The sequence below is a fragment of the Anoplophora glabripennis genome, unplaced genomic scaffold, assembly GCF_000390285.2.
Source record: "Anoplophora glabripennis isolate ALB-LARVAE unplaced genomic scaffold, Agla_2.0 scaffold28, whole genome shotgun sequence".
Taxonomy (NCBI): domain Eukaryota; kingdom Metazoa; phylum Arthropoda; class Insecta; order Coleoptera; family Cerambycidae; genus Anoplophora; species Anoplophora glabripennis.
Genome location: NW_019416423.1, coordinates 1,741,773 through 1,766,788, shown reverse-complemented (window position 1 = coordinate 1,766,788; position 25,016 = coordinate 1,741,773). Strand labels below are relative to the sequence as shown.

Here is a 25,016-nt window from a genome sequence, read left to right as displayed (position 1 = left end):
CAAAAATTAGTGATGTTTTATTACATCAAAAAAGATTTTTTTTGCCAAGTATGAAGATCCTATCTATAATATAAGTACTTTTAAAAAAAATCGAAAAAATATTGTAATTTTTTTCGCTTTTTTTTGTTGTTTTTACTATATTTGCAATAATTATGTTGTATTTTTTTATTTGAAAATAGGTGTATCATGTGTAAAATTTAATTACCTCTTCAATTTTTCTCTAAAATGAATAGTTTTTGAACTGTGTTGAAAAAAAAGAGAAAAAAAAGAATGGAATTTTTTCCAATTTTTAATTCCCGATACGACCATTTTTCACTTAAATACAGTATGTCAAAAATCATGGAAAAATTTCGGAAATTCTTTTTACCCTTTAATTTTTTTCATTAGTGTATTTGTTTAACCACAAAACCATTAAGTTTTCATTGGCATCTCAACGAGTCCAACATTCAATAGTGATCTACCGGCAATTTGTATCATCTCCATAGAGATTTGAATTCATATTTTGCGATTTTTTTTCTACTGTTCGCTTTCAGACTGTCAGACCTTCAAATTTTTTACATGGTTTCTGTAACATCCTGTATTATTTCAATGCATTTTTATTTGTGTACGACTGTCGCATATTTACCGCGTTACTTCTAATGATCGAAAAACAGCGAAGCAGAAAATACACGTACAACTTATATTCGATTTAATTACTAACTAACCAGCTGTCGGACTTGGACGAAGATAGCGAAAATTATTAATCCACGCCGCACACAATTGGAATCACTGACCAGCTAACCCAAAAAGCTCCGTAGCGTAAATTCGAAGCACCGTCACGCAAATCCGCCACCATAAATATATTTAAGAATGAACGGCCTAGTGATTTAAATGGACAAAATCGATAACGGGACGAGGCGATGCGTTTTTCTTCATAAGGCTATAGGAATGGTTGTAGGAAAATACGTGTCGATCGCGGTCTAGTTGATAAATCGTCGACGCGTTGGTGCGTGGAAAGTGAAGAGTCCTTGCTGGTACTAGGTACTTTTTCAAATGTTTTAAACATTTTTGCAATTTTGAAAATGTTGAATGAAAATTTGCTGTCACGCTCCATTTTACGGCAAGTCGATGCGAGTCCAATCAGACCAGAACACATGACAGGCCACAACTTACTGTTGTTCAAAGATCTAGTTTTTTAAGTGTTGTCTCTTACTCAAAAGAATTCCACCAGGTGACCACATATTCGATGTTTCTTAAATGAAAGCGTTCGGATAAATTATTTACCACAAGATCAATATCAAGGCAAAAAGGATAGCATATTTGCAAGAAGACAAGAATGAACCGAAAATATGTTTTGAAAAAGTTGAATAACTTTATCGGACGAATATGTGTCAAAGCTGCTGTGTTCTTGATCTTGATCCTACTTTGTCCATCAGTAACATATCCAGTGATAGTTTTACGAATGTTTTGGGACTATCCTTTATGTTCAGATGTACAGTTTATGATGAAACATTCTGTATAGCCCACAACAGAAAATAAAAAGAAGTATATTGTAGGTAGGTAGTTAGCATAAGCTGAAATCAATGAACTGAAACTGTTAACTGATTATACGTTAATTTTAAAACACCTTGTATATTTCTATAACTCATCATAAACAAATAACAAAGAAACGTAAAACGAGGTTTATAAAATTAAACCAATTTGATCAATTAATTTTCTTTTTATATAATTACATACTCCTTATAATCGAAATTGAAATCTAGCATTACTTTTTATTCGAAATCCAATTAAACTACAAGTCGAATTTTAATCACTTGTATCCGCTTTCAATGAACAATATAAAATCACTTTCTTTGAGAAGAAAGCGAATTATATGCATGGAGCCTTGTTCTTATCTCAAAAAAATTAACTGTTGTTTGTACATTATTTCTCTTGATGTTTTCCTTTTTCTTTTTTCATTTTGACGAAATTAATTATTGAATGGCATGAATAAACATTAACAATAAAGACCTGTCGAATGACTGATTTTACTAGTTATTTCAAAATATTAAAATTACTTACCACAATGCAATGCATTAATCATCACATTAAATTGACCATCTCGAAGATGTTATTTTTCCTGTTTACTCTCAATTCCCAGCCTTGTGTAACAATTACAAACAAGCGTTAATAAAGATCTATATATAGTAATTATCATCGGACATAAGCAGTCTTTGTGAACATTTACAATTCTTATTTTTTTTATTAAATATTATGCATTATCCATTATATCATTTCTTCCAATAATAAACGGCCTATATGCATTATATATAACCGATATACTAAAATTATCGCGACATAATTATATTATTGACATTTTGGGTAATGTCTACAAAAAAAAATAGAATTTCATTTACTTTCAGGGTCGACTATTAAACTAATTAAGTTATTTGTCTAATCTAGCACATAACAATTATAAATAATTAATTTTTTTAACTGTCTGCATCGTTAATGTCTACGCTGCCATAGGCACTAATATACAGGGTGATTCACTTTTTATGATTAGGACTTTAACCATCGATAGATTTCGTCCAAATTAAGGTTATTTTGAAATATACACTTTTCTTATAAAGGCTTCTATTTAGATATAAGATTTAAAAAAAAAATTTTTTTGGTTTTTATTTATTTATTTATTTATTTATTTTCTTAAACTATGAAAGCCATTTGTTTTATATTTAGTCTGAAGTGTACGAATGAAAAGCTCTATCGATTTTATAAATTATTGTGAAAATAAATCAATCATAGGCTGAAGAGTATACTTCAAAGTGACATTATTTTGATGAGATCTACAGATGGTTAAAGTCCTAATCATAAAAAGTGAATCACCCTGTATATAAGAAAGTGATGCAATTATTTAGCATTTTTCTCTTTTCATTCTCATCGAAACTCATTGCATTTTCACAGGATATATTTATTAAGCATGTTTAATCTAATGTGATTTTATATAAATTCTGATTTATTGTGAGATATTTTTTCCTGGTTTCTGAAAATAACTATCGTAAACGTAAAATTCTGAAACACATGCTTATGCTAATTACTTAAGGCTGTGGTTGTTGATAAGTACTAACAATTTTTAAATAACTGATAACGCTATTTCCTGCTGCTGCTTTTCCGTTAAAATTCCCGATTATTTAGTATCACTGGTAGACCAGCAATGGACGAAGCTTCACCAACAGAGTGAGTAAAAATTACCGAGAGTCTTCTTTGCTTTATGTTCCGGAACAGGAGGCTGTAAATAACTGAAATACCTGATTTATTTAATTTAAAATTATCCCAGTATTTATCTGAAAAGCATATAAGTTTTGTTAATCCTTTTTATCTAAAATGTTTGATGTTACAGCTGTCAATTTTTACTAGGCTTATTTTTTAATAAACCGGCTTCTGAAAGATTATCTGCGCATAATAATAATGGTTTCCAGGTTCTTGAAATAAAATAAAGATTTGGATTTCTTTTTCAAAGTAAGCAACAATAAAATATTGGGAAATTACAGTATTTTTCAGAGTAATAGGAGAGATATTTTCAATTTGCACTTGCACGTATTTAAATAATTAAGTTAAAGTTTTTCTTGTAGACACAGGGTTGGATCCAGAGATAGACTTGGGAGAGGGGGTTAATGTCTAAAAAAAGGTTTTGTAATCAAGATTATAGATATTTAAACAGAAAATTTTTAATGTATTTCAAATTATTTGTACAAAACCAAGATTTTTTATCGGACCCTTTTGGGGGGGGGGGGGGCGATCGTCAGCATAGCTACCCCCTTGAATCCGCGCCTGTGTAGACATAACAGTAACTTAAATTTGTTTATGGATATTGACTCATTTTATCTGTTTTACTTTACTGTCAAAACATGCAAAATGTATCATCTTTGAAGATAAAAGATTATTTTATTACGAAAGTGCCATATAAGGTATGAATATACCCACAAAAAAATTGATTCCTGATCAATAGATTTATCATTTATCAGCATCTATTTCTGAACTCTAAAACCTGGCCTTACATTATCGAATTCCTTTTCCCAGTTCAAATATTGTGATTAAAAGTAAATAATGATACTTATTTTTTTATGTATTATCTGCAGAGATAAAACAACGTAAATGACGTGAAATAACTTTTTTTAAATCTTGGTGGTGTACGTGCATTAATACATTACTCTGCCTAATTTTTCTGTAAATCGTTTAGTGTTTGTTTAGAGCATTAAGGAAAGTGTCCCCTCAAATATATATTGTTGGCGTGAAGTTGATTTAACAAAATTCAAAATGGTTGTTGTAGCGAATGAAAGTGTCGAGATCAGGTAAATTTAGTAAGTACTGATTACTTAGTACATTCCATAAATATTTTTTTTAACTACATATATTGTGTATACTTAAATTTCTGCTATCATCTTTGACTTTAGAAAAAATATATAATTTATTTGAATTCATTTTAAAAATGCCGAAGGCAGGAAGCTGTTACAGATTACTATTACAAACTATGTAAGCTGTTTCATATCTCAGTGTAGATTTTATAGTTCTGTGGATATTTTGAGTAGTGGTGTCAGAAAGATCAATTCCAGATGGATCAACATGTCATTTTATTCAGCTATAATTTCTGATGACTAGATTTTTCCATCGTTTGTACCATTGCAACCAAGGTTATCCACAGGAACATATAAAAAATTGTTAAAAGGCCAGTAAATAAAATAATTTGATTAGTCTACCAAGATGTAAACAACAGCAACCGATGCAGAACATCAAGGTAACCTTCGGGAAATCAGCCAACCTCTTTATTTATGATTGTGTATTTATTGGAAATTTACCTCTGCACTTGATAACTTCAGACTCTGTAAGGGTGACGTCACGAATATAGCTGTCAGACTTTGTTCTCTTCAAGATAATGATTTACATGTAATTACATTGTTTAAAGTATTCTAATGTTACAAAATTATGTAAAAATATATCACGTTTTTGGAAACAAGTGAAAATAATACTTTTTTAAATTTATTTTTGTGTATAACCGTTCAAATTCAATATCAAATAAAAGAATGTTATAAATTCCAAAAACTTAAGTTTTTTTCCTAAGTTTGTTGTTTGTTATGTGCATCAAATCTCAAAATGTAGGTCGCTATCTTTTTTCTTCTCGATTTCCTCTGTAATTTCTTATATAACTGCAGCGTGACTAATAATAACTGTATTAAAAAGAAGATAATGGCTACTTACGTGTAATACTGATGCACAAAAAGTAAAAACGAGTTTTTAATAATAACATAAATAAAGGCTATGCACAGTTACATACTAGAAGCTTTTAATGAATAGTTGCGATTTCTACACATTACTCTGAAATAAAAAATAACAAGTCGTACTTATGATTTAGTAGATAAGTAGATACATGCCAGTTTTGTGTAAAGCACTTTCACTGAGTCGCAGGCTTATTTTTTAATGCTTATAACTTTTTTATGACGAATTAATGTTCCGTTAAATAATAGGAAGCGTCTACTCTTCCTGCCGCCGAACTACTTCAGTTCGATTTCGACAATTAAAAATGTCGGTTTGTCGAAGTTGGAGTTCCGGAGAAAACTGTGAGGAAGTTATTTAGAAAAAATTATATACATATAAAGGAAGAATGCTAAAAAATTAATGTAATATGTTTAAAAAATATACGATGCATAAAAATGGTATATAATAATAATAATAATACCCACACTGTTTTGACCTCCTGAATTTGAATTTAAAGTTGATTTGTGGCAGTCGAATACCCTTTTCCGGAAAATTACAATATTGATATGTTAAATATACAGGGTGGGCCACCAGTAACGCCTTGGTCGCTAGGGACCAAACGGCAAATGTTATAGAAACCTGTTTAGGTAGGTACGTGTAGGTTGATTACGGCTACATTTTAAAAATATTTTGAAATATACAGGGTGTCCAGGAAAAGCGTACCATATCAAAGTTATGTATTTTTAACCCGAACAAAATGTATTTTACTGCATTTTTTAAAGCACCGTAGAAAAATATTAACTTTATTAAAGGTTCTGCATACCTAGGACTTACTGTTTGTGAGATATTTTAATTTTAGTGAAAATACAAGGTTTAGCGTAGAAATTTAATATTAGTAATAGAAAAAATAATTGTAAGGAAGCAGCTTTTAGAGTATATTTTAGATCCTTGAAGTTATAAATTAATATATTTGTCGTCACAGTATTATAAAGGGTGTTCAAAAAATTGCTAAATACTTCTCTCAACTTTAAACAGCAATAACTTGATTATTTTAAAAAAATTCGATAAAAAACGAAACTGTACAAATATCTACAATGCCGTTAGAGATAGGTTATTGCTGTTTAAAGTTGAGAAAAGTATCCAGCAGTTTTTTGGACACCCTGTATAATATTAAGTGATGACAAATATAATAATGTATAACTTTTCCTGTATATTTTTCTAGAAGTGTAACTTAAACAAATATAAATCGCGACCAAAGTAGGGACCCATGTCAGAGGGGACCCAAACTACTCTCTAAGAGAACCAGAAGGCTCAGCGCGGAAAATAACAATTTCGACTATGTTTCCAAAATTTCTGATGAAATTCTCTGCACGCTCTCACCTGTTTCAAACAGATAACATCGCCGGAGGCCGATCCTGTCGGCACAGCAGCCGCACTTCAAAGTTGAAAAAATCGCTCCTGTTTCGAATTTCGGAAAATATAAACCTTTCCGAAAACTGCGAAATTCGAACTGCAGAACTGCAACGTTGAATCACACTACCACGTTAGACTATTAAGTCCATGGCCCATCCAAGCGATTACAACCCAAAAATGGTCAAAATCCAGAGGGTCAATTGTCCAAACCTAAGGCGAACTTCACTACAGGATCTCTGCGGACCTATCGAGACATGTGATCGAAAGTCAACCCTGGCTACCTTGCAGATCAGTAATCGGAATCGGAAAATGGCCAGTACGTGCAGTACGACTCATAGTTTAAAGCTGCATTATATGAAATACTAAGAATTATATACTTATTTGTTGTAAATACATATTTTTCAATAATTCAAAACATAAGATAAAACATCTTGCAATGGTTTTCGAAAAAATATTTTCGTATTCGCTGCAACAAGCATCGCGCTTAACCCTTGATTCGCGGTACGCCCTCTCGCCCCACTAAAAGCCTTTCCAAATCGTACTTGGACACAGAATACCCGCGAGAGACCGCCGTTTCCAGCCGGATGACCATATTTAAATCCAATACCCGTGCCGCGTCGATAATTCGATCCGTCTAATGAGCTGTTCGCGAGGCATAATTCTCCGATATTTGTTACACTTGGCCACCAAAATGGAACAAAGATTGGAAAGGTACAACTCGGTCCACACTCGGCGAACAGTTGTGTTCGGTATTGCACGCAGAGTGCTTCAACGGCGACCATGAGCCTCGATGGTTTCTGCATGGGGGTGAAAATGTGCGGCTACCCTTTGGACGTGTTAGTATGGTTTATAGTTCAGTTCACGCGGGAGAGAATCACGCCGGGGTTCATTGAATGTGGTGCTGTAGCGAGAAGCTCGTGCTATTTTTCCAGAAAAAAGCATAATTTCATGTTTTGTAAAAAATTCAGTATACTCAGTCATATCTTTGTAGTGTTTGTTTGAGTTACGGAAAAGTACAAATATACAGGGTGTTCCTCTATAAACTATTCCTTATCAAAATTAACGCAAACGGTCTAATGACAAATAATCAATTCTGACAAACCTCAAACCTCTTGTTAATAATTATTGCATAATCCTACATTTTTCAAACTAAGAATTTATATTTTGCAAGAGTCCAAAGTCAAAAAAGACAGTTCTTCTCTGCGCAATATTTGTTTTTATCTGCCTCTAGATATGTATCTACTAATCATCAATATACGTGCACCAAATATAATACGATAATTGAATTGATACAGAAAATATTCTGAAAATACCATCCTAAACAGGACATCTTCAAGTTGTTATATCTTGAAATTGACCCTTAAATTTTTTTTGTCTTAATTTTGACCCTGTAGACCTTTGGCAGTTGAGTTAAGAGACACCCTGACATTTCTTATCCCAACGAAAATATATAGAGTGATTTGTAGATCACTTTGTTTAGCTGCTAGTAGTTCACAAAGAAGATTAGTTTTTTCCAAGTGACATTCAGACGCTTTGTACGATTTCAATATAATCTAAATATTTGTTACAGGCTCTTACAAATTTTTTAAATGGGGTCAAAGTTGCTTAATCAAGTGATCAACGTTATGCTCCTAAAAAATCAAGACTAACATGATTAGTTTTCGAAATATTTGAAAAAAAAACCGAAATTTTGGAAATCCGCTTTTGTTTAATTTCAGCTTTGTTTGAGGTCATATTGAAAAAAGAAAACACTTTCTCGTGGCAACTTTTTGCCCCCTTTCGAATGACATAATCAGTTTTTACATGTAACGTTTCATCTCTCCAGGACCATCATCAACTTCATTTTTTTAAATACGACCCTGGAAATTTTATTACATTTTTTGCAAGCCTTCATGACCCCCAATACTGTACTGTCTCAGCTCGACCCAGGTTCAGACGTTTTGTCTCTAAAAATTCATCTTCAATGTATTCGTTCCAAATTTATCTAATTTTTTTAAGATTTCTATGTTTCTTGAATTATCGTACACCCTGTGTCGTTAGACTATGAAAACGGATTTCCAAAATTTCGATTTTTTTCAAATATTTCGAAAACTAATCATGTTAGCCTTGATTTTTTAGAGGCATAATGTTGGTCCTTTGATTACGCAACTTTGCCCCCCTTGAAGCTACTTCGTATCTCTTACCATTTCCGAGATCCCTGTGGTAAAAAGTGAATTTGTAACATCCTGTATAGATGTCAGATTTTGACATAATATCCGAAATAATTGCATTTAGAGAATTGGGAAAAATATCCCCACTGCAAAGCAAATATTTCCAATTTTTTTGGCAGGTGCCCTTACAACTTCATTTTGCTATTTTAGCATAAAAGCAGAGGCAGTTTTTTCTCTTTTGTCAATTTTTTGTTTACTCGTTTTGTGTAATTTATTATTTTATTAGTTATCGCCCACATATTCTCGATACAAATCAGATAATCGAAAATTTGATTTATTTGATAATAAAAGCAAAACGACTGAGACATTTGTTTTTGCATGCTATTCCATGAAATTGATTAGAAATTGGCATCATTTTCAATAATACACAATTCAGTAAAAAATAATAATCGCACTCATTTCAGTACCTCCTCATTCTATGAATTATCTGCAATAGTTTCTCATCAAGTGGTCTAATTTAATGTTTTTCAAATAAGAATGATAAAAGATATTAAAATTTGATTTACAAAATGGGTAAAATATGAAATATGTGGAACAATTTTTTATTTTACTGAATTTCGTGTTATTAAAAATTGTAATTAGTTCCAATAATTGCCATGAAAGAATATGCTGTTAAAAGTTTGATTTTATTATCAGATAAATTCATTTTTTGGTGGTGATTAAATCAGATTTAAAAAAATTCATTGGTAATGACTAATAAAATAATTAATTGAAAACTATTAGGAGCAGAAAAAAATCTGTAAGAGAAAAACCTTGAAATAATCCTTAGATAAAATAAAAATTGAAGTTGTAACGCCTTTAAAATGTATATGAGCCCATTTGTTTAAGGAGGGGTATGGTTCCTATTTCTGCATAAATAATTTCCTCAATTTAGTTAAAAAGTGACTTTTCTACACAAGTACTAGCAGACCTATTATTGTTTAGCACCCTTTGGTATCATATTATAACAATTTATAAGTTAGTCAAAAAAATTGGAAAACCAAACTTCACATCCTCTTCCGAGGTATTCCTCTGATAACGATTAGTTTTTCTCTTGAATGATTTTGTGAAACATAAAGTTACTATCTTCTATTCGTATTTTTTTTTACAGGAGGAGACCGGCTTTCCCCGGATCCCTCACAGATTTACATCGCTTCAGGAAGACTGCTCATGGACATGACGGATCCAGCAGGATTGTGATGGTGCGAAAGACTGATCAAAGGACATTCGCTTCTGTTAAGAACGGAGAGGTAGGTGGATTTGTCCACGAAATACATGTAATTTAAGATCAGTTGAATGGAAAGATCAGTAAAATTGTAGAGTGAATAACAGATTGTTCAAATACCATTAAATTGGAAACTAACTGTTAGTCAAACTATTAAAAAGAAGTACAAAGACAAAGATCTTTAGATTTGTGCAACATTAAAAATGAAAATGATGTCGACACGAAAATTCTCTGGAATGTCACTCTCGTAGCATTTACAGTAACTCAAATCAAGCGAAGAGGACTGATTGTTTTCAGCACGAATTCTTCCCGAAGCGTAAAATATTGGCTTCATGGTGGCTTCTGTTAAAGAAGACGATTCGTCACGATGACTATCAGTTGTCTAATCGTAAATAATTTTAAAGTTTACAAAATACATATTTCGAATTGCGTAATTTTTGCAGTTATTTTGCAGTTAACATTTCGTAATCAAAGCTTTGAGATGACAAGAAATAATTCTATTTAAATATTAATCATTTAAATTCTTGGAATACGAGAACGCTGCATACTTTTATTGTTATTGTCATTGATTTACAATTTTTATCTTAATGCCATCTCGAAGTTTCTCATCTCGCTTCCTAATCTAATTACGTCCTTCACAGAAAATTGTTTGATGGTATGCGTTATCGGAGCTATTTACAGTGGATTTAGGACCTATTAGTCAGTATAATTTTTTAATATACAACACCACTTGTTCTCCACAACAAGATAAATTTTAGTAACTAAATAACAGGCGCCGATAAAATTAAACAAGGATTAAGTTGTACTCTCAATTAGGCACAATTGGCCCACAAGTTTGGTAACTGTATTAAAAATAAAAAAATCGCGGTTTGAAGTCAGTTGGTGTTTTACTACGGACAGATATTTGTAAGTAATTTTTTGTGTAGATAAAGTAACGGTATAAGAATCAAAATGGTTGATTTTGGTGTAGTGTGCGACAAATTTGCAGTTTTTTCGAATCAATTACTTCCATTTTCGACATCAATAAGATTAAAATTTTTAGAAAAGAAAATACATAAAACTAAGCTTTTGGAAATGATGTATATATTCCTAATCTATAAACTATAACACATATTTTTAATTAAAACAAATATTTCATATAACACCTTCGAAGTGTTAATACAGACTTTAATCTAAATAAAAATCAAAATTCCCATAATTATTTTCCAATATCAAACCTTATTATTCTTTTTCTGTTCGATAACACAGGCCGACAAAATTTCAAAAAAAAAATTCCAGAAATCAGACACTATGCTTCCGAAGGCATTTGGCGCGCTGAATCCGAATCTGGCCTCAGAATTGATCCATCACCCTAGGTTTCCGAGATATTCTAACCTAAAAGTGTAAAAAACACGTACTTTTGCTATATTCAAGGTTATGTAACTTGGCGAAAAAATTTTTTTTCTCAAAACTGAAAATATCATTGGAAACGACTATCTTTCCCCTTCAAAACGCATTTTTTTATTTGTAAAAAGCTTTATTTTTCGCGGAGATATCGTCGATTAAAGATGATCAGTATAGCTACCAGTTTTGAGAAAAAAAAATTTTTCGCCAAGTTACATAACCTTGAAAATAGCTAAAAAAAAGTGTTTTTTGCACTTTTAGGTTAGAATATCTCGGAAACCTAGGGTGATGGATCAATTCTGAGGCCAGATTCGGATTCAGCACGCCAAATGCCTTCGGAAACGTATTGTCTGATCTCTGGAATTTTTTCCTGGTTTCCTTCAAGTAAAAGAAAAAAAGAGACATGTATGGGCCCTAAGGGTAGTGGTACTGATGGCTTCCTTGAAAAACAACAAAATAAACTGAAATTTATCGGATTTCAGAACCTAATTAATTCTAGGTACACGACTTTTTGTCTGTAGAAAATAAACAAATATATTCTAGTTGCCTACTGCCTTGTAACGTCACCTATTGTGGACTGTTCTCTAGACCGTAACTTTAGTGTCATTGTTAACAACATTGGAATTTTATTCATTTATTTGGAAACAGTAGGTATAGTTAAACTGTGATTAAAAACCTGCGGCTTGCTTGGCTTTCACAACTACCTAATTCTTCCGACTTAATAGTCTCGAACGATTTTGGGAAAAAAAAATGTTACCTCACGTCTTCCGTGACTCACTGTACAAGAATATTTGGGCGAAACGCGATTTTGTACACTTATATCACACTTAATTTATATAATATATCCGTTTATACAAGGTCTAACAGCGACGGTATTGCGACAAAATAAAATAATTAACAAAAGAACCAAGAGATGAGGGTTCTACAAACCCTCAAATAAATTTTCATCTCTTCACTTTATCTCGTAAACATAAAAACACGTTGTTTACATCTAATGTAGAGCTAGTATCAACCTCGATGTAAGATTTAGGAACATTGGCGTGTGACGGACAACGCGTGGATCAATGCGACAGTAGCCAGAAAAACTTAACATCATCAATATCCAATTTATCACAACCTTTCAATCTGATTCTCTCCGCTATTAACTGTAAAAGCCTTCGTGATTACTTGGTTGGTTTTTGTGCCCACCCAGCAAATTATTAAGTCAATAGCATTAGCAAATTACTACGATAAATGTGTTTTTGTAAATTATAAACGGTATTCTACTGGCTACCAGCGCATATATAGAATAAAAATAAGAGAAAAAGCTGATAAGAACGAATATAGGTGGAAAATGACTTCTAAAGGGGACAGAGCCCCTAAAAGTCGCTTTTTCTAAATATCTCTGTAATTAGTGAAATTTTATGAATGATTATTAGATTTTTAATCTAATAGTCAAAGAATAATTTCCATATTTGAATCAGAGACGAAAATGTCAGTTTAGGGTGTTATATTTTGCTCTTGCTTTTTTTTGTTCGTAAACTTTCCTATAATTTGATCCAAAAATTAGAAATTGTAGACTATTTTACAGCAAAATGGTACTCTCTTGTCATTTCGGCACACTGCACCATCACAGGATCTGTGAACCGCCCTCGTCGTTCTCGGGCTAGGGCTCTGTGGGGGCGGACCCGCTTTCTAACACCCCGTAACTTATCTCGTTTTTCAGGAACCAAAATTGGAGACAATCACACGCGAAACCATCGAAACGTTTCGAGGACAAAGGACTGAATGTAAAATTACGACTGAGAAAAAGGACTACGAGGAAACCTGTCCGCCCGATCTGATTGAGGCCTTGACTGATAGAGTAACAAAAACTAGCAAGCGACCTAGTTTAAAGGTTAGTAGACGATTATACAGCGGGGATGTAATTAGATGATTAAGATTGCAAGGGTGGGTCACTGAAGGGTTAAAATTATAACAGACTTGTTCGAGTATCATCTACCAAATAATTAAATAATTAATTAATACAAAAATGACAACAAATTATGTTTTTTCACTCTTCTTTATTTTAGAAAAAAAAACAAATTTTCCTTCTCTGTCAGTTTGTCTAATATTAAACTGAATCCACACAACCATTTTTCAAATTCTTGCAAACAATTTGAGTTTGAGTACAAAAATTATGTAGTAGGTATGAGTCTGTTTGTTGAGGGAGGTTCAGTTCGACATTAAAAAATTAATTGCTCCGGGTAATGTTCCTTTTCTTTTAAGAAGAGAAATATAAAAATGGAATTTCAAATTGAGTGCCTTCAAGCTCACAATGAGTACCGCAGGAAACACGGAGTCCCTCCACTAAGGTTAAACAAAGAGATGTGTAGGCTTAGCCAGGACTGGGCCAATCATTTGATCAAGAAAAACGTTCTTCAACACAGCAATAATAGAGAATACGGCGAGAATCTGTTCTGTATCCAATCCACAAACCCCAATTTTTCGATATCTGGCAAAGAGGTCGTGGATAACTGGTACGAGGAAATCAAGTGCCACAAGTTTGGAGTAGAACCGAGTAGTTTGTCGTCGGGACATTTCACTCAGGTGAGTAACATAAAGAACATATTGCAGATTTAGTCATGAACAAAAAAACTGTATAACATTCATAGTCCAGTCACTGAAGACGAAAATAAAGTAAAAGCTCCCATTTTTTTCGGATAGCATGGATTTTCCTGAAAATTTACATACAAGCTCATCTGACCCCCCACTTCAAAAGTTATATTGTCTAGATGTGTGCTTTTTTCTATTTGGGGGTGAAAACTACCCTTGTACGAAAAAAATGCGAAAATCGCAGATTTACGTATTTTAAAGATTCAACTCATGTTCAAATATGTTGGATAAAGTTACATTTATGTTTTTTCTATAATTCATGACTTCCTGAAAATTATATGTGAGTATGATGATATAATTATTTTTTTTAATTTTATTGAATTTATTCTTAATATTTTTTTTATTAAATTTATATCAAATAAAAAATTTTTATATGCACTATAAATGGATACGTGTGTGTGTATGTATATTATTAAAATATTTACTCAAATCAGTTGACAAGTGCTCCAAAATACACAAAGATGATGGTAATTTACCTGCACCGAAAATTTTACCGAAAAAATGCGATTAATTTTTTTACCATAACTTTTGTAATTTTAAAGTTATAAATTTACTCAAAACACCATTTTGTAGGGAATATAAAGCACTTTAAGTTCTGTGATTTGAGCCCTTCGTTTTTTAGATTTGTAAGCTAAAAGGGCTCAGGAAAGGCAGTCTTGGAGCTTAGTTTTGAGCTTCTAACGGTCATAACTCAGTCAAATTTTGTCCTATAAAAATTTAAAAAAGCAAATTGTTCAGTAAGAAAAAAACCTACAATTTCTTATACTATCATTTTTTTTATGACTGTTAGTTTTTGAAATATTTTGAAAAAAGGCGATTTTTTAAAAAATTGAAAAATTTTATTCAAAAGTAAATGAAAATTTTGTTTAAATTTAGGCTTCTAAAATCGTTCAAATTCCCAGAATCTACTGTTAATACATAAATAAAGTAAATTGCGCTTATTTTTTTTTCGTCGGCATTAATTGTAATACCGATTTTTTTTCTCAGAAATCAAGACATTCATTTTATTTTGATTGCAACTTCATTAGTTTTCATGCTAACGACTTCTACCACCACTCAATTTAAAGGCCTTTTCAAGAACTTTAATAGGTTTTATATAAGTTTTCCCCGAAAAACCTTTAATTTTTCTGCTACAGAACGTTGAACGTTTCGATTATAGCTATTTTCGAAATAGACTTCAACTTCTGGGAGTCATAACTCGGGTTCTATACCGTCTACAAAAAAAGCAATCTCTTTGCTATTTAATTACCTTCATTTTTGCTGATGATCATTTTTTTGATAAAACTTGTAGTTTTTGAGATATTCGCGAATACATGCATTTTTTGGGCGAAACAAGGCGCAAATAACTCAAAAAGTATTAACTCAAGAAGGGGTGGCATCCACCCCTAGGGTAAAAGTACACATCGGCACTATATAACTTTTGTTTCTTGGGCTATTCCCTAGCTACAGTACAAATTTCACGTTAATCAAAAATGGATCCTACTTAAACAATGCAGACCACTTTAATTTTTACCAGGTAGAATGACCATTTGCCGAATGTTTCCTTTCAGGTGGTATGGAAGGATTCGAAGGAACTGGGCGTAGCCTTCGCCAAAACCGGTGGCAAAATCGTAGTCGTCGCCAACTACTCCCCGGCAGGCAACATCATCGGCCACTTCGCCGATAACGTTCCACCACCAGGAGGACCGCACACCAACAACAACCACATCGAACTGACAAACGGCATATCAAAGTTATCATTTAATTCCATAAAGGTAACCCACAGACTGGAACAGAACGTCACCGAGGGCAACTTCGAGGAAGATTTCCTCGACGCCCACAACACTTACAGGCGGAGACACGGCGTGCCACCCTTGAAACTGGAAAGAAAACTGTGCAAGTACAGCGAGGAGTGGGCCAAACACCTGGCTGCTAAGAACATCCTCGAGCATCGTCCTGGGAGTAACTACGGGGAGAACATATACTGTCTCTACTCCTCAGATCCAAACTTCACTGTGAACGGTCACACGCCGGTGGACACCTGGTATGAGGAAGTTAAACTGCATCCTTTTGGAAGAGAGCCCAGCAATCTCAAGTCTGGTCACTTCTCGCAGGTTATATGGAGGTCTAGCGAGGCCCTAGGTGTAGGCGTGGCTAAGAATTCGCAGGGCAGTATATACGTTGTCGCGAATTACTCACCTGCCGGTAATTTCGTGGGTCACTATATCGAGAATGTGCCTCCGGTAAAACCCGCTTTCTACGGGGAAGTTACTCGGGGAAGCAAAACTCGACGAGAGGAGGAGGAAGAATGCACAGAGGAAGATGTTCCGGACTATCAAGGGGAATTCAATCAGTTTGCTCTCGATGCCGTAAGGGTGCATAACGAATATAGGAGGAAACATGGAGTACCGGAACTAACGTTAAGTCTAAGGGTTAGTAGGACAGTTTTTATTTTATTTATATTGTCTTAAGTATTTGTTTATTTATTTATTGCTTACTATTCTGTGTCCCACACCAATATTTTCTCAATCAGTAGCTTCTATTAGGAGTCACTCCCAAACAAATACCGGTAATCCAAATTCGAAACATTGGTAAAGGTGAATTAACTGAATAGCTGTCTCTTCAATTTCAGCTCTGCCAATTCGCCCAAGAATGGGCAGACACCTGCGCCAGGACGGCGAGCTTGCAGCACCGGGCCAACTGCCCCTACGGTGAGAATATCTTCTCGGTTTACTCTTCCGATTTCAGCCACATGCCGACTGCCCGAGACGCCGTTAAAGAGTGGTACGACGAGGCGAAGCAGCACAATTTCGGCGTGGAAAGAGTCAACCAAGGTACTCTCCACTTCACCCAGGTGGTGTGGAAGGCCAGCAGGGAACTGGGCATAGGCATAGCGAAAAACAAACGGGGTCAAACCTACGTGGTGGCCAATTACGATCCCAGGGGTAATTACATCGGGCAGTTCGTAGAGAACGTGCCGAGACCGAAGCCCTGATGGTTGAGGAAACCCAAGAATGTACCTAATTTTACCTTATAGTACACCAAATATTCTAACATTCCATTTTTCATGCCAAAGACGTGGTGCTGTTAATACGTACATTCCCATAGTCGATATCCCCATGTGTAGCATATCATGATAGTCCAGAATCCAAAGCATATCCTTCTAATAAGCCGATGGAAATATTTTTCATTTTTTTTATCGAAACGTCAATTTAAAAAATGTTGGCGCGTACAAATTGATGATACTGATACTTTAAAATAGCATGTAAGTATTTAAGAATTAGAAAAAAGTGAAAAAACAAAATCACAGTTTATTAGTAAGCATTTTTTGAACGTAATACTCTAACAGGTAATCTAATACAGGTATAAGTCGAATAAACACAGAGATAAATACTGCGGATTCAGGACTATACATTCATGGAACCATTTATTCTTTCAGAGACGATACAACACTGCATTTTAAATGAACACGACAATTGCGAGATTAGGGTACAACGAAGATACAAATCCTTAAATGCTTTATAGGGATCATTACAAGCATATAGTCGAACACAAAGTTGCTAGTACCTACTATTTGAAGTAAAATTAACTACTTATGTGTTCAGTTGTTGAGGTTGTCTCATCTTAGAAATTATGATTTGGATTTGTTTGAACAATTTTAAACGGGCGTAAGTGATTCCAATTCGTCTAGTTCCACAAATTTAACAATATATACTTAAGACTTACTTCATGCGATGATATTCAACATAGATATGTATCTCTTTAAATTAGCATTAAATATCTACTTATTAAGTACCTACCAAAGGACTTGGTAGTCTCATAATCCTTGCAATTATGCAGTATTACGAATTAATGACACATTTCTATTTTGTGGATATTTTTTATGATGTTATGGATGTTATCAATAAAGTTATTATTTGTAAAATTGTCTTATTTCGCAGCGTACATGCTTATTGTCTATTGCAGCCTTTCGCAACCTTTTTCAATGGCTGACTTCTAGCGTCACTTTACAATGATTCGCGGACCCCCAAAAAAAGAAACAAAACACTTTCAATAATCATACTTTTTCGTAGTGTTTGGGTTGATGTTGCTCAGTTCGATCCTCAAATCTGCCTCTACTTGTAGCCTATTTCTGTATTTATTTTTTACATACACAAGAGTGGAAAAACACTTTTCGCACAAATAAGTTGTGGGGAAAGGTAACAACTGCTTCAGCGCCAATTCCGATAACTCCTTACATTCAGATTTTAAATTTAGCCTAAAGTTTGTTGAAGTACATTCTTTGAATGTTATTTTTAAAGTTGAATCACGACTTATTTCAATTAATTTCCTGGGTAGATGTCAGGCCTATGAAGTCTGTAACATTTACATGAAATGGGTCCATAATCCAATTTTTACTGTGGTTTCGGCTTGGAAAGTAATCCCGAAATGAGGACTTCAGAGCTCGATGATTACTTCTTCAGTTTCCTTTTGCAACAGCCCGCTCACCAGTTGATAGCAAATATGACGAAAGAGTAGGAAAATGATCTTGAAGTGAATGATTTATCCATAAATCAAGTATTTTCGACATTGCTTCTAGGTACTTTTTCTTCAGCAATGATGATATTGATTTGTCCATCGATTTTCTCAAAAATTTTAGGAGTCGGAAAAATCTGAAAAAAATCTAGTAGACAATAACGGCCCTGATCGATCCAAAATCAGTTCCTCTCTTGTTCCTCCAGTTTCCGAAATTTTCGATTTTTTCCCTAATGGATGCATTATGGTACAAAAACCGACCGTCACGGTGTGTTCAGCGACCCCAGATGCATAGAGAACGGACTTTAAAAAGGCACTTTAATATTTGAATATTTTCATGCTATTAGAAATATTTCCAATCACTTCCAACCATTTTTCCGATCAGTGAAGTGAAACGTTCAATTATGTCGTTTCCATCTATCGTTAACTAACTACACTGGACAACGGAAGAATTCTTTAGTAGGTAGCCAACTGTAACAACCACACATTCACTGGAGAACTAATTGAACCTTTAACGTGTAGATGGCGCAGCATCCCATCTTTTTAAATATTTTTAGTAGTAATATATTACACTAGGAAAGATTTTTCCTCTCTAGAAAAGCACTTTAATTGTTTGACATCCATCGATTTTCTCAAAAATTGTAAACGTACAACTTATACATGTTGGAGTAAAAGTAAGTACCCATAACAAAGTGTCTCCTTTTCTGATTCATCAATATGTGCATTTGCAATCGTCTCTTAATATCTTCTCAATTTATCAAGTTTTCAAAGATAAACTGAATTTTGGTAATTATTTACTATAGCAAAAAATACCCAAATCGTCACAAAAATTTTCCTACCCCGCTTCTTTCAAGGGTTATTTTTGTGCGGTCGATCCTAATTTTCGAGAAAAAATATTTTCAAAATTGTAACCTGGACATTTCACAGAACACTACGCACGACACTGTATACTTATATAGTTTTCCGAACATCTGTTATCAACAATTAAAAACTTATTTTAGATAATTTTTGCTAATATTTCTAATTTAATTTGAAACTAATTAAAACATAGAAGCTGGAACCATATTTATAGAGCCCTATGCTGGAACTATGCTTGCTAATATGAATAATGTTTTTTAACAGCGTCTCTATTTACAACAAAAATTGCTTTTCAGATTATACTTTTTAAATAAATTCAAAATACGGAAACTACAGCCTGTCATAGATGTAAAAAAAATTCAGAAAACCGGTATTTTCTTATCTGGCATGGGGATCGTTTTAAATTATACTTATGAGGATTATTTTAATGTGTTTGTTATTTATGGAAAAAAGCAGCAGATTCTCTACATGTTCTTGAAATTACTTTGTCACATTTTCCATAGAGACCAAGGGACAGGTAACTAAGATCAACATGTAGCAGATAACTGCAAGCACTACATTCTCTGCACTGCATGTAACAGGTAATTGAAAATGAGATATTTTCCATCGACATAACGATACCGCCGGTTGGGTAACGTTGCACGCCTTCTTGCTTAAATTATTTAATGGATATAATTTAGAATTGAGCTTTTAACACCGGCGATTGTTATGAAACACATTGTTAGACCCATTTTCGTTCGTGGAATATTAATTTGTTGCATGGGTTCGTATCTCCCATTTTTCACCACCTTTCACCTAGAGAAAGGATTTTTAAATGTCAAAAATCGCTTTTGTCAGTTTGTATTATACACCTGACAAAATTAGAATGTTAAGTGTCCACTTAACACTGCCGCCATTTATTTCGTTCCTTCATTTCGTCTTCTGATTCTTTTGCAACACCTGCGAATTATGTTCTTGGTCCATTAATATCTCTTTATAACGTGCTTGTTATACGGGGCGTTTTGGAAAGAATGTACCTAATTCAATTTGTTCGATTGTATCCATAAATAAGATGTTTCCTACAAAATAATTTTTATTAAGCCTAGTATATTTTTTTTAACATTAATAAGAAGAATAAGAAAATAAGCTATTATTATACGGATTATTTCGGCAAAACTTTTTTATTGCACGATTTATCTTAGTGTCGATCTTAAATTTTTACAAAATAAAATTTTTGAGGCTCGATATTAACACAGACAAAATAGCTATCGCCCCAGACCGCTATTGGAATAGCCCAGCAGTTTTAAATTTCCGAATTGTCGATAGAGTACACCACCAGCAGAATTTTAGGAAGAATCAAATGCAGCGGCCCGCATTCCTACGCCTATCCTAGCAACATATAAACAACACTTTGGCAATACTGCCAGGCGTACTTACGGATTTATTTTATACACTTTTTTATCAATATCAACGAAGATTTATGCAGTTTCATATGATATTCTGCGGCGGTGTCACAGTTAGGTTGTTTAATCATAATTTCGTTAATTAGCTACTATTTTCATTTTTTGGTATTGAAATACTGCAGAAAATATATTTCCAAATAAACAAAATTCGTAATGATATTTTAAGCAGATAGTAATATAATTTTTTTTAATATTTGATAATGATGATAAATTTATTTAATATACAGGGTGGGTTATTAGTACGTCGTGGAATGTATGTACAGGTTTTTTTTCTATTTTGACATCCACTCATAGGTTTAATAATTAAAGATAGAAACAAAGTCACCGCTAGAATTGCCGCCTATTACCAAGTAGAAGAGTTACCACGCTAAATTTTATTGCCTTATGCCGGCTGACAAAAGCCTGCATCCTTTTCGAGTTGCCAATTTCCAGCATTTAACACGCAGTCTGTGGCGATAAGCTATATTGAATATGAATATGTCTGTGATATGAATATTTTTATTTTTGAAGTGTTCATGATGTAACGATAGAACACTACTGCTTAAAAAATAGAGAGGGCGATAAATAAAAAAAGCCATTAAAATATATTACCAATAAACATTTTATTTGCTGCTACATTAGCATGCGTAACATGTCCATATAAGTAATTATTACAGTTAAAGCAAATAAAGGAAGAGAAATCGTCCTCAGCCATTATTTTCGAATTATGCATTATTATAATATTTTCTGTTGTGATTTATTTAAAACGTTACCGGTTAATCAAAACGAAAGTTCCGATGTTCACAAGATAACGACCTCTCACCACCACTTAAAAAGCTTTATCAGTGTTTTTAGCAAGTCATATCGAAAATTAAATAAAGCATATAATTTGCACCTTAAAGTACATGTGAAGTACTTTGCGGTGCCTTCTACAACTCGTATCTAGATTATAATTTAATTACAGGCAATTTTAACGTCTTCCGGAAGTTGCGTCACGTATACGATGGAAGATAAGCGATGCTCTTTAATTTCTATAAGTGCGATAGGAGGATGAGGATAATACAAATTTAAATTTACAGCTTTCGAGCTACAAAGCGATTCTAAATTTTCTGCATATACGTAAAAGTAAGAAAAACGTTTATATGAACATCGCTTATACATATTCACGGGTATACAGGTTCGGAAAGTACCGATGGTTCATCTGCCGTTACGTGAGAGCGATAAAGTAAGTCATAGAAATCCGTGCGATAGAGAAAGATGGCTATAATCAAAGCGTCTAATAGTCACCGCCCATTTAGCTCTTCCACAAATAAGAAGTGGATCCTATTTGTGGAAGGGCGAAATGGGCGGCGACTATTAGACGCCTTCATTATAGCCATCTTTCTCTATCGCACGGATTTCTATGTCTTACTTTATCGCTCTCACGTAACGGCAGATAGACCATCGGTAGTTTCCGAATCTCTATATACATATTTTTGTGGTTCTAAATCCTCAGGCTTCTATTGCTTTTCTGTACTGAATGTCTTGTATTTGTGCTATTTAATTTACAACACTGCCTATCCATTTCTGATGTGATGTTTCGGCTTAGCTGAAATGCAACAAAAATACTCTGGGAAGTGTGACAGTGCGGTTATATATCAATTGAACGCGAACAGTTAATTATTTTAATCTAATAATAATTGCCCAGTTGAATATGGAGAGTCGAGAAATTGGCGGTAACCTTATGTAAACCAATTAAGTAAAAGTGAATTCCTTAATAATTATTTACATTCAAAGAAAAAATTAAGCATAATCGTAATAATTACATAGTGTTACAGATTATATTACTTAATATTTTGAGCACGTTCGCAGGTAGTAGTAGTTTGGCCTTTTTTAAATTATGCATATAATGTATAAGTGAAACATTAAAGATCAATCAGAACAATTATTATGTGCCATATGTTGCAAAACCGAACTAATTATATGTTTCCAATAACGAATATAGAGAATTACTTTTAATTATCTAAATAGACAAGGTTTTCTTTCAATCTAATTATAAATGTCTTCAAAAGGTCTACGAACATTTAAAAGCTTTGATTAGTTTTAAATCAAAAAGTGAAAATTATGGTTTGTAATTAAATTTATTATTTCCGATGTCATCTTTATTTTTAATTATAATTAATTTAATTATTTATGTATTGAAGTAAATAAAATATTTTTGTATATAAGGCACTCCAAAAAACTTTTTTGATAATTGAAAAAATACCGTTTGGTGCGGCATATTGAGAAATAAAATCATTGGCCCACTATTTTATGAAGGTGCTTTGACTTGGGAAAGATTTTCATTCATTTTCTTGAAAATCAAATAGAAAACAAGTTGGAAGACCTGCCGCTGATCGACTATACCAATTTAATTTGGCACCAAGACCGCATAGAACCAGAGCAGTACGAAATTATTTAAATAATAGGTTTGATCTGTGGATTGGTAAAGGAGGAAATATTCAATAGCCTCCAAAATTGCCCAGATCTTACACCCCTGGACAGTTTTCAGTAGGGTTACTTAAAAAACGAGGTGTATAAGGAAACTAGTGTAAACTTAGATGAACTAAGACATAAAATTGATCCATGTATACAAAATGTAAATAGTAATCTATGTGCCTTGCTGAGATTGTTTTACGTATCTTGATGTTTGCCTGTTGCAATTAGAATAGTAAATGTCACTTCCTGTCAAAACTGAATACTACTTACTATCCCTTTTGTCATTACCCAGTTGATATATTGACAGTACTTTCCCCCACAAATTTTTAACGAATTAATTGGGGGACATTTGTTTCTTGAGAATCTAGAACAAATACCTCTGTGGCAGTCGTTTGCCAATTCCAATCATTATGCAACTTTTTTGTGTTCGCTATGAACACTAATTTGCTTAAGCGGTCTTGGACAAGATAGACATTAAGATCAGTTAGGTATGGAATTTATTGTGGTTATAACGAAACGATCTATACAATTCACGACTGTGTTTTATTGTTGCAAGTATTATGTTATTTACGTTTATGTTTACAGTGTTATTAAATTTGAAAAAATAATACTTTACATTACATGATTATTTGAATAACAATAAAAATGATTATCCATACCGAGTGTTCAATGAATTTACTGACGTAGGACTCTATAAACCGTACTTTAAAAGTGCAAATAAATAAAAAAAGGGCGCAATATAATTACCCTTTTATTTTAATTTCACATTTGACTTAACCAATCACTCAAAATTTACAGTTTCTACAGAATTCCATTTAAAGAAACCTAAATTTCACAGCTAAATCAAAATTAAAATTAAAAAAAATACATATGTTTTCCTAGCGTTGAGGTTGAGGTCCATTTTAGAAGCAGCCTCTCTGATTTCTGATGTTCACTTTAGCTCTAACGGAGCAGCACGAGCTTTCACGGTTGTTATCCAAAGAAGTAGTCCACTGCAAAGAACGGGAGAGCAGACCACCTCGACGATATTCGCAAAAACCTGCAAATAATGCACCATAAATTTTTGTTCAACCTTACTGAAGGAAAAAAAAAGAGAAACATATTTTAGCATAAGAAAATATGCATTTAACATAGTGTGAATATGAAAATAGCGTAGTTATATTAATTTGTTCTACCACGTAAGAGGACGGAGGAAGAAACTGTGTAAAAAAATTGTTATACAGTTATTTGCAATTTAGAGCTTTACCTAGATTAATTTAATTTGTTTAAATAAATAATATCCCTTGGCTGAATCTAAAGAATTTGAATTGCGTGCCATTTTCAGATTGTGAATTCATTATGAGTGCGGAGAGTATGTAGCTGAGACTGTGCGAACAAAAGTATGTAGAATGCCTTCTTTTATACAATAATCTCTGAATTCACATTTTTTTTCATAAAATAGTTTTTGTTTTTACCGAAACGCGCATTTTTACAGCTTATTTGCGGTATTAAATGAAAGGAAGTAGTTACCGAAACCGATCAGTCGTGCATTAAACCGTCGGGGACAACGTGCGGACGACCGTTTACGATTTCAGCACCGATTCATCACGTAGTTAGTGTCTCGGTAGAAACGTGTCGATCAGGCACAAGAATCGCATTAAACGAGGAAAGTCGTGACTGCGGAATTTAAATATTTATATGCCAATATTCGGATCGGAAGAGCGGTTACGCAAGCACCATTCCTTGAGAACT

At 33.3% G+C, this 25,016-nt stretch overlaps 1 protein-coding gene across 9 annotated transcripts in view; it reads left to right on the top strand.

The window, feature by feature from the left end:
• Positions 1–17,959, top strand: part of LOC108909884 (ancylostoma secreted protein-like) — a 35,397-nt gene extending 17,438 nt beyond the window's left edge. For 4 of the 9 annotated variants that reach the window (XM_018714340.2, XM_018714339.2, XM_018714335.1 and 1 more), the window contains 5 exons: positions 9,925–10,063; positions 13,127–13,297; positions 13,669–13,989; positions 15,606–16,466; positions 16,667–17,959. In XM_018714340.2, coding sequence (XP_018569856.1) covers positions 10,013–10,063; positions 13,127–13,297; positions 13,669–13,989; positions 15,606–16,466; positions 16,667–17,029 — 1,767 coding nt within the window. In that variant the 5' untranslated portion in view covers positions 9,925–10,012 and the 3' untranslated portion in view covers positions 17,030–17,959. Of the gene's footprint in view, positions 1–4,137; positions 4,320–7,370; positions 7,461–9,924; positions 10,064–10,855; positions 10,945–13,126; positions 13,298–13,668; positions 13,990–15,605; positions 16,467–16,666 lie in introns of those variants that run through there. The other 5 variants (XM_018714334.1, XM_018714338.1, XM_018714333.2 and 2 more) reach the window with 5 other exon arrangements.
• Positions 17,960–25,016: the final 7,057 nt, after the last annotated feature.